The 12,329-nt window shown below is 38.8% G+C and overlaps 1 protein-coding gene across 7 annotated transcripts in view; it reads right to left on the reverse strand.

The window, feature by feature from the left end:
- dpp6b (dipeptidyl-peptidase 6b) overlaps positions 1-12,329 on the reverse strand; it is a 146,275-nt gene that overhangs the window by 36,065 nt on the left and 97,881 nt on the right. For all 7 annotated transcript variants that reach the window (XM_088085525.1, XM_088085524.1, XM_088085521.1 and 4 more), the window contains 8 exons: positions 5,371-5,525; positions 4,641-4,738; positions 4,391-4,517; positions 2,438-2,476; positions 2,166-2,273; positions 1,990-2,081; positions 1,854-1,901; positions 583-695 (listed from right to left, as the gene is read on the reverse strand). In XM_088085525.1, the coding sequence (XP_087941651.1) occupies positions 583-695; positions 1,854-1,901; positions 1,990-2,081; positions 2,166-2,273; positions 2,438-2,476; positions 4,391-4,517; positions 4,641-4,738; positions 5,371-5,525 (780 nt within the window). The remainder of the gene's footprint in view (positions 1-582; positions 696-1,853; positions 1,902-1,989; positions 2,082-2,165; positions 2,274-2,437; positions 2,477-4,390; positions 4,518-4,640; positions 4,739-5,370; positions 5,526-12,329) is intronic.

Consider the following 12,329-nt stretch of genomic DNA (forward strand, 5'->3'; position numbering starts at 1 on the left):
AACAGACTCCAGAAACAGCCCTCTCAGCCAGCTCTGCAGTTAATAATCTACTTCCGTCCCATGAGGAAGTAGCTTATTATTTCACAAAGGAGCTGCCTCTCCAAAGATCCAATTAATGAAGAAAGCCAATGGCACTTTTCCTCTCTGGAGTGAGCCCTCTAAACAAATCAGCCTCTATAGAAACCGTGATGTTGTGCCCCTGTGATGAAGCCACAAGGGCAAAAAAACAACAGCGTCTCTGAGGAGCAGGAGTATCTAGTGAACAATAACACAATGCATTTTTATATGACAAACAGTAAAAACCACAAGCTCTCTGCCAACCGCTCAGCAGTGTTCGCATGACTCTTGCCGTGTAGTCAGACAAGAAATTTCTGCCTTTGGCTAATCAGAGGGATCCAGCAGTGGTTTGAGGTTATCTGCTAATGTCCAGTTCGATATAAGCTCTCAACCTGACGCGGAGCACTAATTCAGTTACGCTTCCTACTCTCTGCCTCCCCCAGAAGACTTTCATTCTCAGGAGTGCTGGGTTGTAAAAGGCTCTCAGTCTGCTTGTTCAAGAGATTCAAGGTCAAGTATGCTCACCTTTACAGCTGAGTAAGAAGTACTGCATGTTGTGGCTGAACGACACGTCCACGTAGCCGCACTTGAACTCACAAGACAGGCAGCAGCGGTTAAATGGAGGGATTGTGTCAGCACTGTAGGAGGCATTGAGTGAGTATCACTGTATAGTATACCTGAAAGATAACTTTGATATTTTTTAAGCTGGACCCTGTTTTCTATGTTTATGTGTCTAAATTACTAATGGGAACAACAATTTTAGAATTTGATCCAGCATTAAGGAAGAGGGCTGTTGCCCAAACCACCAAAAAGTCCGAATTGTAATCATTTGGGGCATGTTTGCCCCACCAGTTTACATCCACTACAAGGTGCTTGTTTTTGTCTCTTAGTGTCTGTCAACATTAAGGAACGGATAGAAGTTTTTGTTGAAAATGAGATACTGTTTGTTTCATTAGAAACAGCCCCATAGTCAAAGTATTGCCAAACCCACCAGACTCCATTTACATAAACAGTAATTGTAACGTGTATGGAGCCAGTATATTTTCACACCTAACTGTGTGAATGAAGGGTTTGTTTCAACCAAACCAGAGCAGGTAATTGCTGGAGCAGTGAAAGACAGACCAAGATGGTTTTTGTGAGTTTTATTTTGTTTTGGTCGACTTAAAATGAATTCTGTTTTACGCTGATTAAATTACTGTTTTTTTTTAAATGTAGTCTGGTAGGTTTGGTGTTAACAGTTTCCGGAGGAGGATCCAAAAAGAGATAGACCATTTTGTTAAACATTAAGATTTGTTGTTGTTATTTCACCAGAAACAGTACCAAAATTGCTATTGCCAAACCCACCAGACTTTATTTAAAAAAAAGTCATTTTATCCTCGTAAAACACACTTGGTTCATCTTTCCACTGTTTCAGCAATCACCAACGCTCTATACAAGCTAAAATTTGGATTTATTTAAATGCGGTGGGTTTGGCAATAGTGATTTCAAGGCTGCTTTTGATGAAATAAAATGGATCTTAATCTTTACCATTAGGGTCTTTCTCTTTAGGGATCCTTTGCATAATGTTGTCAGATACTTAGAATAGTATATTTGAGCCTGTCAATGGCAAAAACAATCACTTTTAGTGGACAGAAATTGAGGGTGCATGCCCTGACTGGTTACTTTTCAGCCTGTGTTGCAGCTGCCAGCTGTCACTAGGACACAAAACCATGGAAAAATCAGGTCCAGATTCATAAAGACTTACTAATACTGCATAATACTCAAGAAAACACAGAGCTACCCATTAAACATCCTACCTGTACAAGTGCCGTCGTTTGGGGTCGTCCTCTGTGCTCAGAAAGTATCTGTAAAACATCAAAACATTACCATCAAATAACAGGATAACCAGGATTTTTGCAGCACTGGCTATTAAAAAGCATCAAAATGTCTCACATGAGGTTCCTTTCGTGATTGTAGGCTAAGATGCTGGTGACGTCCCAGTCTCCAGAGGTCAGGGACTGAAGTATGTCTGTGCTGGTGTTAGGCTAGAAGAAAGTAAAGGACCATTAAACACACTGTCACTGACAACCTTCAACACATATCATAAGGGTATTTTTGTAATTGTTTACCAAAGAGGTGGACATTGAGATGTGGAAGAACTTTCCTCTCCCGCCCTGAGGGATTGCTCTGGTGAAGAAGAACTTGTGTCCGTCATGGGAAAACAGCGGTGCTTCGTTCTGCAAAGAGAAGAGAAAAAACATCTTCATGTGCCCCATAATGTGCCGGCAGGGCTTTTTTTTTTTCCTGTTATATATCTGTTTAAGCTCGGACACACAAAGAAAACAGTGTGTTATTTTTAGCTACTGCTACACAACAGGGAAGCACAGTTTTCATCACGTACCTGTCTGTGCAACCAGCTCTCACTCTCATCTTCATGTTTCTAAAAAAAACAAAACAAAATTGGTAAATGTTATTCTGAATCTTACAAAACACATTAAAAAAATGCTAAACTGTCTGTATCAATCAGATCTAAAGCCCATTCTATTATATGAAAGTTATTAATTTCCACACATGGGAAAATGTGCAAGTGACCAGCACAGACACCTGCATGTTATACAGGCAGATGGCTTGAGGTAGTCCTTTTGCCAGCCTATAGAGCCCCATTATGAATGTGGAAATGTTGAGTACCCCAAAGTTTTATGTTATAAATGCATAGTACGGGTTCCCAACATTAGGAAACTGGCTGCTATATGTTGGACAATTTGCATCATATACAGACCATAATTCAAATAAATTTGCATAATAGCATATATTGGACCTTATCTGGGTGGTTTTAAAGGATGTTGAATCCATTTCTGATATTTTCAAAATTCAAAATGTACGTATTAAACCAGGCGTCATATTTTAACTGCATTGGGGCTGATTTTAAACAAATTTTTGTTGAATTTAGATATTTTAGAGGACATTGAATTGACTGGATTAGACAGATGCCTTACTTTCTATATTTAATTTGAAATAATAACTAAGCCAAAATGAGTTATAAATAGTAGTACTATTAATAAACACATGAATAGAACAATGCTTGAAGTAAACATTTGAATTCACAGACCATCACACTGAGCTGATACACAGTTGGTAAATGTTGGTAAAAAAGGCAGGTAGCATGTCAAAGGAAGTATAATAAAGTCATGTTTAACAGGCAGGACAAAAAAGTCCTAAAAACTGTTTTTTTTTAAACACAATTATATCCCAGATTATCAGAACAGAGAATCATATGAACAACAGTTACACGTGTTATAACAACTGACCAGAAATGGATTCATCATCCTCAAAGAAACCACAAAACCAACCAGATAATGTCCAAAGTGTCCAAGCAGTGGCTGAAATACTGTCAGTATATGTGATTATGCACATTTATACAAACTAGGTAAATGATGCAAAATGCCTAACATATGCAAGTTAACATCCGGCAGTTTTGTAATGTTGGGGACCCATACTATGCATTTATAACAGAAAACTTTGGGGTACTCAACACTTCCGGGTTGACTTTGTTGGCGAGCGGACTAAGGAATAAATTAAATCTTCTAAGTATTGTTTCGGGTCAGACTGCTCCTGCGACTGAATTTGGAGTGAAGGTTGAAAACTAACCTGTGAATTTTTTTTCTAGTTTTTGCAGGATGAGTTTGGTCCTCAGGCTGGTGGCTGTTTCATGGTCAGGGCTTTTAATTTATCCTGAAGCACTGACCATGAAACAGCCAGCAGCCTGAACACTAAACTCATCCTTATAAAACTAGAAAAACAGAGAAAATAAAGGAAAATGCTAGACATGATGAGAAATCTGCTTATTTGCTTTGTTGACAAAGAGTTACATAAATAGATTGATACTACTCTCTGTCTGTCTTCTAAATGACAGAATCTTGTTATTTTAGCTTTGCACAAAGACTGGAAACAGAGGGAAACAGCTAGCCTGGCTCTGTCCAAAGATACAAAATCCACCTAACAGTGACAAATTCCAGGGTTTAACATGGTATATCTTCTTTGTTCAATATGTGAAAAAGAAGAGGTGTAGAAATGATAATTTCCTTTTAAATGGACGTTATGAGCCTGACTATTCAATGAACAGAGATGGCAGTGTATTTGAACGTCTTATCTAACTCTCAACCAGAGAACAAATAGGAGTATCTCTGAAAATGTGGAACACTTCCTTTAAAAAGCAGGTAATGAAAATATACTTTATCTAAGTAAATCTAAACGTGAGTTTAAATTCATTGTTGGTTTTCAGTCAGAGATTGATCTTTTACACAAACTACACACTGACAGCAGAGTCCAGACTTTGTCAGGGAAAATGTTTCACCTTAATGCAGACGCCGGTTGTCGCCTCACACAGCGTCAGGATGGAGTTGTTCTGGCCTCTGTTCAGCCAGTTGACAGCCAGTTTGGTGCTGGTGGCCCATTTCACCATAGTGATATAATATTCCCTCCTGAAAAACCACAGAGTGAGAATACATCACCACCACCGACAACCTCTGTCATAAAATATTTCAGGGCTATTTCTGGTGCTTGTTACCTCATGCACAATAAGGCACAGTCGAGCTGTCACTCACCCTATTCGGGGGTCATCAGGTTTCTTCATCACCACGGTGTGCAGGGGACCATTGAGGCTCACCACTGACAGGTGCACAACAGGGTTTTCCTCACCAGCCTGCAAGGGCAGAGAGGAAACTAGATAGGTCAGACTGAATTTCAGTCTAAGACAGCGAGGAATTGTCTTTCTGTTGTCTTCAGAGTTAAACAAGTTTGATCCATCAAGGTCGTCACGTGTACCAACAGCAACCTGATTCTTTGAAAAGACTAGTTAAAAAGGCTAGTAAAAATATTTCAGACCCCTCACATGTCCTGTATCCAGAATTAGTTGTAATAAACCCTTAATTCATGCAGTTTGATGTGAAAATTTGCTGGCTCTATGTACGCTAAAATTAGTGTTTATTTACATATTTACATTATTTTGGAGCTGTTTCTGGTTAAACAAAAGTATCTTACTTTTTAGGGAAGCTTTCCATGATGTTGTCAGAAACTTAAAATAACAATCTAAGCCTGTCAGTAGCAAAACAAGCACTATTAGTGGAAGCAAAATGACATTGTAAACATGCCCTGAGGGGTCATATTGCAGCCTGCTTTATGGCTGAGTAACAGCCCTGTCGCTCACTACTGGACCGATTTCAAAAGTTGTTGTTCCTATTACTTGTGCAGACACAGAAATATGAGAAAATTGGGTCCACAATGAAAAATATTTAAGTTGTCCTTTAAGAGTAGGTATGAGACTGTTAGACTTGCCTTTGGGTAGTGATACTCCAGGTTGGCGGGGTACGGTGTTCCTGTGAAAAAGGGAACTTCCATCTTTGGCACCAGTGTGTCATTGATGGTCATGTAGGCCAGACGGAGCCCGTCCGGAGACCACCAGTGAGCTATGTGGGTTTGCAGGATCTCCTCTGTAAAATCAAACAAACAAAAAAAAAAAACATAATATACACACACTGTGGTTTGTGCATAACACTGAGGACCACAACACAAGTTTTGAAGACGATGTGGAACAAAATAACCTGATGTTTTCCAGAGACCAGACTGACTTTGGAAACAGTCCTGAAGTTATTCTTAAAAAAAAAAAAAAAAACGTCAAATCTGCAGCTTTCCTTGTGGCTGGTGTTTATGTGCTTATGATATATTCTGACACTGATAAAGACTTTTCCAATATGTCACTATTTGAGCTGACACCAGTTAAATATTTGTGTGATTTATAGAGCCCATTCCCTGTACTGAGGAAAAATAAACCAATTACTCATATTACATTTTGACAGTTTAAAATCAAGAAACCAAATCTTGGCAACTGCAGCAGATACACCATGTTGATGTAGATGTGATGCTTGTGAGTCACACAGTATGAATCATTTATTGTAAATATATTATTGCAATAGTCAAGGATTTTATTTTTTTTCTTAGTTTTTGAGAAAAGCAAGTTCAGTTTTCTTAATCTGTGTTTGAAAACTGTTCTATAATTTTAGCTTTTTTTGCCTTGCATAGTTCTGTAGTTTAAGGTTTTGTTGTTGCTGTTTAAGAGTGAAATTGATTGATTTGATTTGACTGACAGATGCACTGTAACTGAGCTGGCATTTTGAAAGAAATCAAAACAAAAGGGAACTATTTCTACCTCCTCACAGAAAATAAATTATTATTTTGAAAGGATCTGTTCTCGAGCCTCTCTAATAACAGTTGCCTTTTTTCTAGCAGTTTCCTGAGGAGTAGTTTTCATCCAGTAGGGGGCAGAAGAGCTCTATGAAAAACAGAACACGCTCTACTGCACCTACATATGGAAAAATTGGTAAAAAATTAGCTCAACCTTGATGAGAACTTTTGAAATGTTCTTATAATTGATTTCATCAGGCTGTTTTTTTTCTCCAAATTTCTGTGAATGCACAAGGTTAAGTCTGTTGTTGCAGGGTCAGACTCAGAAAAGGAAAATATTTAGTTTTGAATTCTCAACATTGGATTGAGTTCTTCCTTTGAGGTCGAATAGTTTGTAGCAGTGCAGCAGGAATTTCAAGGCCTGTGCCCACAGGACATTAACTAACACAACTTCTTCTATGACCCAGAAAGAGCACATTTCTTGAACACTGGAGCATTTAATAAAACTCCTGGCATGTTGCTTTTTAAAAAGCTGCCTTCAATGGCATTTGACATCAACCATAGGATGTACACTGTATTAACAACTATTAACAGACAAAGGAATGAATATCTCCTGTAACAGCGCCACAAAAAGACCTGATGGTTTTGTGTTTTTTTTGCCCTCACACACTGTCAGTGTCAGATGCTGCGGATCGGCAGTGAGGTTGATGTGACACAACAATCTCTGCATGACAATAACTGCTGTCAGAGGCAAACATCTTTATTTTTCAACCTGGACTGTATTCTCCCATGTTTTGTGACTAATGTTGAAAACTGCCTTTAAAACAGGTCCAGTATTGAGTTAGAGCACTGCAGCATAAGCAGTGAAACAGGCTGCAATGTTATCCCTTTGTGCAATTGTGCACAGTTAATGTACGTTAATTAAAAGTGACTGTTTTTGCCACTGACAGTCTCAGATTGTTATTAAATGTGTCTGACAACATTATGGAAAGGACCGAGCAGAAAAATTAATTCACCGGTCTGTTTTCTGTTGTGAGTAACCAAGTCCTCCTCAAACAGTAGTATTGTTCTGAAATCTCATATGCTTTGCCACACTGACAAAATCAGTTATTCAGCCATGACACTGAAAATCTTTTAGATAACACTAAACTAGGCTTTCTGTACTCGAAAACAACAACCTCTTCCCAGCACTCAATTCTCAAACTCTCACTGATTATTTCTACTACTGTTGATTTCAGGGTTCCCACACATTTTCATGGACAAAATTTAAAAATTTTAACGATAATAAAATTTCCATTTCAGAAAAGCATGAGCCTCACTATGTCAGAGGTCCCTTATGGCTCAGTTATGGTACTATTCTACACACACACACACACACACACACACACACACACACACACACACACACACACACACACGCAGGAAAGTCTTGATTCCCATAACAAACGGTGCTACACTTTTGAGCACTGCAACTTCAACGTTGAAATGACATATATCTTGCAGCTCTGAGTCGACATATATCAGAGCTACGTTATGCCAACTTACAGGGAAAAAAATGCAGCATTACCTGGAAGGTTCTTCCTGAAAATTTCTGTAACAATCAATGTCATTACACAAAACAAAATTCCACAACTTTTCCAAAACTTTCAATGATTTTTACTAATTTCATGACTTTTCCAGACCTGGAAAACAAGATTGTGAAATTCCATGACTTTTCTAGGTCTTCCATGACTATAGAAACCCTGTAATTCCTGCAACAAGTCATCACTTGTGAGATTTTAGAACAAGACTTCCTCTTTAGCGAGATTTGTTTGAAATAACAAACAATCCTGCGAAGGGTAAGAAAAAACATTTCATTTTCCTGCAGGGTCCTCAGACACTTACACTAACAACCTGAGCCTGTCAGTAGCAAAAACAAGTAACTTTAGTGGATGTAAATTGATGATGCACACTTGCCCATTGGGATTACATTGCAGCCTGTTTCGTCACTGCGACTGCAGCGCTCTCTCTCAGTGCTGGACCACCTTAAAAAAATGTTGTCTCCATTAGTCACTTAGACACAAAACAATGGAAAATACGGTCCAGGTTAAAAATACAGAAGTTTTGCTACTTCCTCATTCAACTGGGGAAAGGTCACAAGCACAGACTAAAACCCACATGGACACAAACGTATAAACTCACATGTTGCACATGTAAAAATCAGTTTCTTTCATCTCCCCAATCTCCCAAACTCACTGCTCTACCAAAACTTCAATCCCATGACTTCACTATTTTTAATCTTTCGATCAAAGTTAGAGCTCACGTGATTGTTGAGGTGTTATTATGACAAGTGAGGTATAATTATTAACTCTGGTCAACATCAAAGCCTCACAGATGATTATTTTTGTTTTGGCATTGTTCAAACCCACGGGACTGTATTTCAAACTTCAGTTTGGAATGGAACCCAACGTTTCACAAAAACACACAAGTCCATCCATCATCTGAAATATTCTATCTGATGTAACGGTGCAGCCATAGAAATGTTTGATTATTTCAATCTGCATGATATACTGTAACTTCAATGAACAAGCAGATTTTAAATTCATACGTTTTCATACATGAGTAAAGATTTAAAAGCATAGGTGGAAATTTAAAGGGAATGTTTGAGTTTAAGATGGTCAGAAGGCAATAAATGAGAACTTTGTTAAGCCCTTTTTTGACTCTCCTCACAAAAAAAGTTTAATTTCTCTCACTCAAGGTTGACGATTTTCGACTGCAGAGCAATAAATACTGCAGAGAAATGAGGCCACCTCAACATGAACCACATTCAGACAACTTTTGCCGAATCAGTCCCACCTGAACAACTGTCAACACTGTAAGCAGTGTGTGTAACAGATTAAAGCTGTTACACACAGGTCTCTGCTTTTGTGTGACAGTCTGTCATCCACTGATAAATCCATGAAACATGGCAAGAAAACATAGTAAGATTAATCTTTCCTCAGCATTGAAAATGGATTACGTCTTTCATGTCATGTTCTGTGTCTACGACAAAGAAATAATCCCATTAATGAAAACCCGATTAGAGCCGACCCTGAAGCAGTTCATGCACTGTAACGGAATTTCTCTCATAATAACTGGCATTTTGCAATTACTTTATACAATTACACTGCAATGATTATCCAAAACCAGCCTCTGAATAAATCCAAAATGATTAATTATAACAATGTTGGAAACAGAAGTCTTCACTTAAACCTATAAACTTTGTTGTAAATGAATGCATAGTGGGAAAACTCGTCTCAAATGTGGCAGCGCATCTGTAAACAAAGCCATATTCAAGTGGTATGTAATTGCAATGTCTGTCTCACATATGCAGTAATCAGAAAATGTCTCCTATTAAATTACAAGAATGCTGGCTCTTGAACATCTGCTGAGTGAGATTGCAGCGCTGCAGACATGAATTAATTAAAACTGTCTCAACACAAAGACAAGCTAAGAGAAGTCTGGAGAGGGAGGGGCACTGAAACGTGGCCAGCTGTGCTCTTTCAGATGGAATCATGCACACAAACACACCACATGTCCCTATGTGGGTGCAGGTATCACAACATTAGATCAAAATGCGCTTCAGTTTAGTTGGTTAAAGATATTCTACGCATGATTTCCCTTAAAAAACAACGTATAGACTCAAACATAAGTAATTCTTCCCAATCATCACTTATGACCCAGAAGTGTGTGGCTGTGTATTTATCTGCACTGACTCTGCCCTCTGCCTGTATTTTCTTATTTTTTTGTTATTTTGCTGTGTTTGGGACATTCATGGGCACAGGGTGCAGGTGAGGTCGGGACTTTATAAAAAGGTAGCAATGGTGCAAGACAGCATGCATCCAAGAAGAAAATTGCAGACACAGTACACAACTAGAATTAAGGCCTTGCTGTTGTGTGCCTCGGCGCATTAGTCAAGTTCCACTTATAGTTTACGTCAATGTCTGTGAACCCATGGATGCCTCGCTCCCATCTTCCCCCGGCAGCATAGAGGATCTATACAACTGGCAGAGTTTCAAGGAGGACACCCAGTAATAGAGTCAACAATTCAGTATTGTCCAAAATGTCTCCCCTTCTGCTCTTACCTGTTATCAGCTTGAGAAACGGCCAGAAAAGTGTTTTTGAGGAACATTGCGATGTCAAAGTGAAACTGACCTTAGAAGTTTTGACATTTGTGTGACATTTGGTCAGAATCAGCGTATGAATTCTTGAGTTATGGCCAAAAACAGGTCATACTTACCTTGAAGTTTGACCTTTGACCACCAAATTCGAATCAATTCATCGCTGAGTCTGAGTGAGCATTTGTGCAAAATCTGAGCAAATTCCCTCAAGACTCTCTTGAGATATTATGTTCACGGGAATGGAACGAATAGGCCTGCATGGAGGCATAAAAAACGCAAATATATCGTGAGGTGAAACGCCAAGCATACAAAGCTCTTTTCAAAACAAGAGGGAATCTGGGGTTGGCTTTTAGTTCCACTTTCACTGGTGATACTGTTTAGAAAAGTAAACCTTCAAATACACTATACATGTCCTAAAGTTTGTGGAAGCTCCTGATAAAAGGCTTGCACATACTTGTATGTACTTTTTTTGATGGTTTGGTCACTCTACTCCAATTAATGAGTCTTTTAATAATATTTTTATTTTACCTGTAGATTGTAGAAAAGTTTTATACACACTTCCATCTATGCAGTGTTTCAATTTATTCTGAGCTTTTGGTCTGTAGTACAGAATAAAGAAAACACTGCATAGATGGAAGTGTGTGGAAAACTTTCTGATGTTTCCAGCACCTTGCCAAAACTATGCAGGGTAGAGCAGTAGTCCTGCATCATTTTGCCAATGGATAACATGAGTAATTGTACAGCACATAAAAGAGGTTGCTCCTAGTTACAAAGCTACATACAATTATATCCAATCTTGTCACATCAAGCTCCAAACAGCACAGACATTGGGCCTCATTTACTAATATTTGCCGAGAAACGTCCTTACTGTGTGCAGAAATAAATGCTCCCGCAAAACTATCATCGGATTTATGACACATGTACACAGGCTGATTTTGTTGTTTAACACTGTAACACTTTGTTTTGTTTTGTTTTGTTTTGTTTTGTTTTGTTTTGTTTTGTTTTGTGTGGAAAATTTGATTGTGACAATAACTGATGATGCTGAAAGGCAGAGGATAAAATAAGTACAATCACTGTTAAATTAATGTTTTAAATACTGTCCATTAAAGCCTTTTTTGTTCAAATACGCAGTATCGTAACGCTGCTTCACACAGTGACAAGAGTTTGAGGAAGGTCTTTTACTTGTTTAATGTGTTGGCCCAGGAGCACAAAGCCAGGTCTGAAAAAGAACATTTTTTTTCTGACTTTAATGTGAAGGACTTGCCTGCACAGATTCCTGACTTCAATCTCATTCAACACTTTTGCAATGAACTGGCTTGCGAGTGCAAGCCAGACCTAATCTCCCAACATCAGCATTGAAACCTCACAAATGTTTATGTGGCTGAATGTTGCAAATCTCTGTCAGGCTCCAAAATCTTGAGGAAAGCTCCCACGAGAGCATAAAGGTGATACAATAAGACATTAAGGCCCACCGTTTTGAAATAAGATGCTAAATTATCACATACTCTATGCTGAAACTTTAAGAGGGTCTACTATTCATCTGCACCTCCTCAGAAGTCCACTACCTGGGTGTCATCCTGGACTCCACCTTTTATTTCCAGTCTCACATCAAATCAGCTTTCTTACACCTGAAAAATATCTCCAGACTCTGGTCATTATTCTCCAACACCGAAGCAAAAACCCTCATTCACCCCTTCACCACCTCTAGTCTGGACTACTGCAATGGATTCCTGTCTGGGAGGCCCAACAAAGCCCCACCAGGCGCCGTTATGTGCAGAACTCAGCTGCCAGGGTTCTCACCCGTACCAAACTCTGGCGGTACATCACCCCTCACCCGCATCCAACTTCACCGATCATATCCAGCATCCACTACAAACTCCTCCTCCTTACCTATGGATCCCCTCAGTGCTTGTCTTTTAATTTAATTTTTTTTAAAAAATTTAATAGCCTACCCTCACTAGTCATCCTGAGGTC

Source organism: Plectropomus leopardus, chromosome 12 (assembly GCF_026936395.1).
Source record: "Plectropomus leopardus strain MGB_pleo_1.0 chromosome 12, ASM2693639v1, whole genome shotgun sequence".
Taxonomy (NCBI): domain Eukaryota; kingdom Metazoa; phylum Chordata; class Actinopteri; order Perciformes; family Serranidae; genus Plectropomus; species Plectropomus leopardus.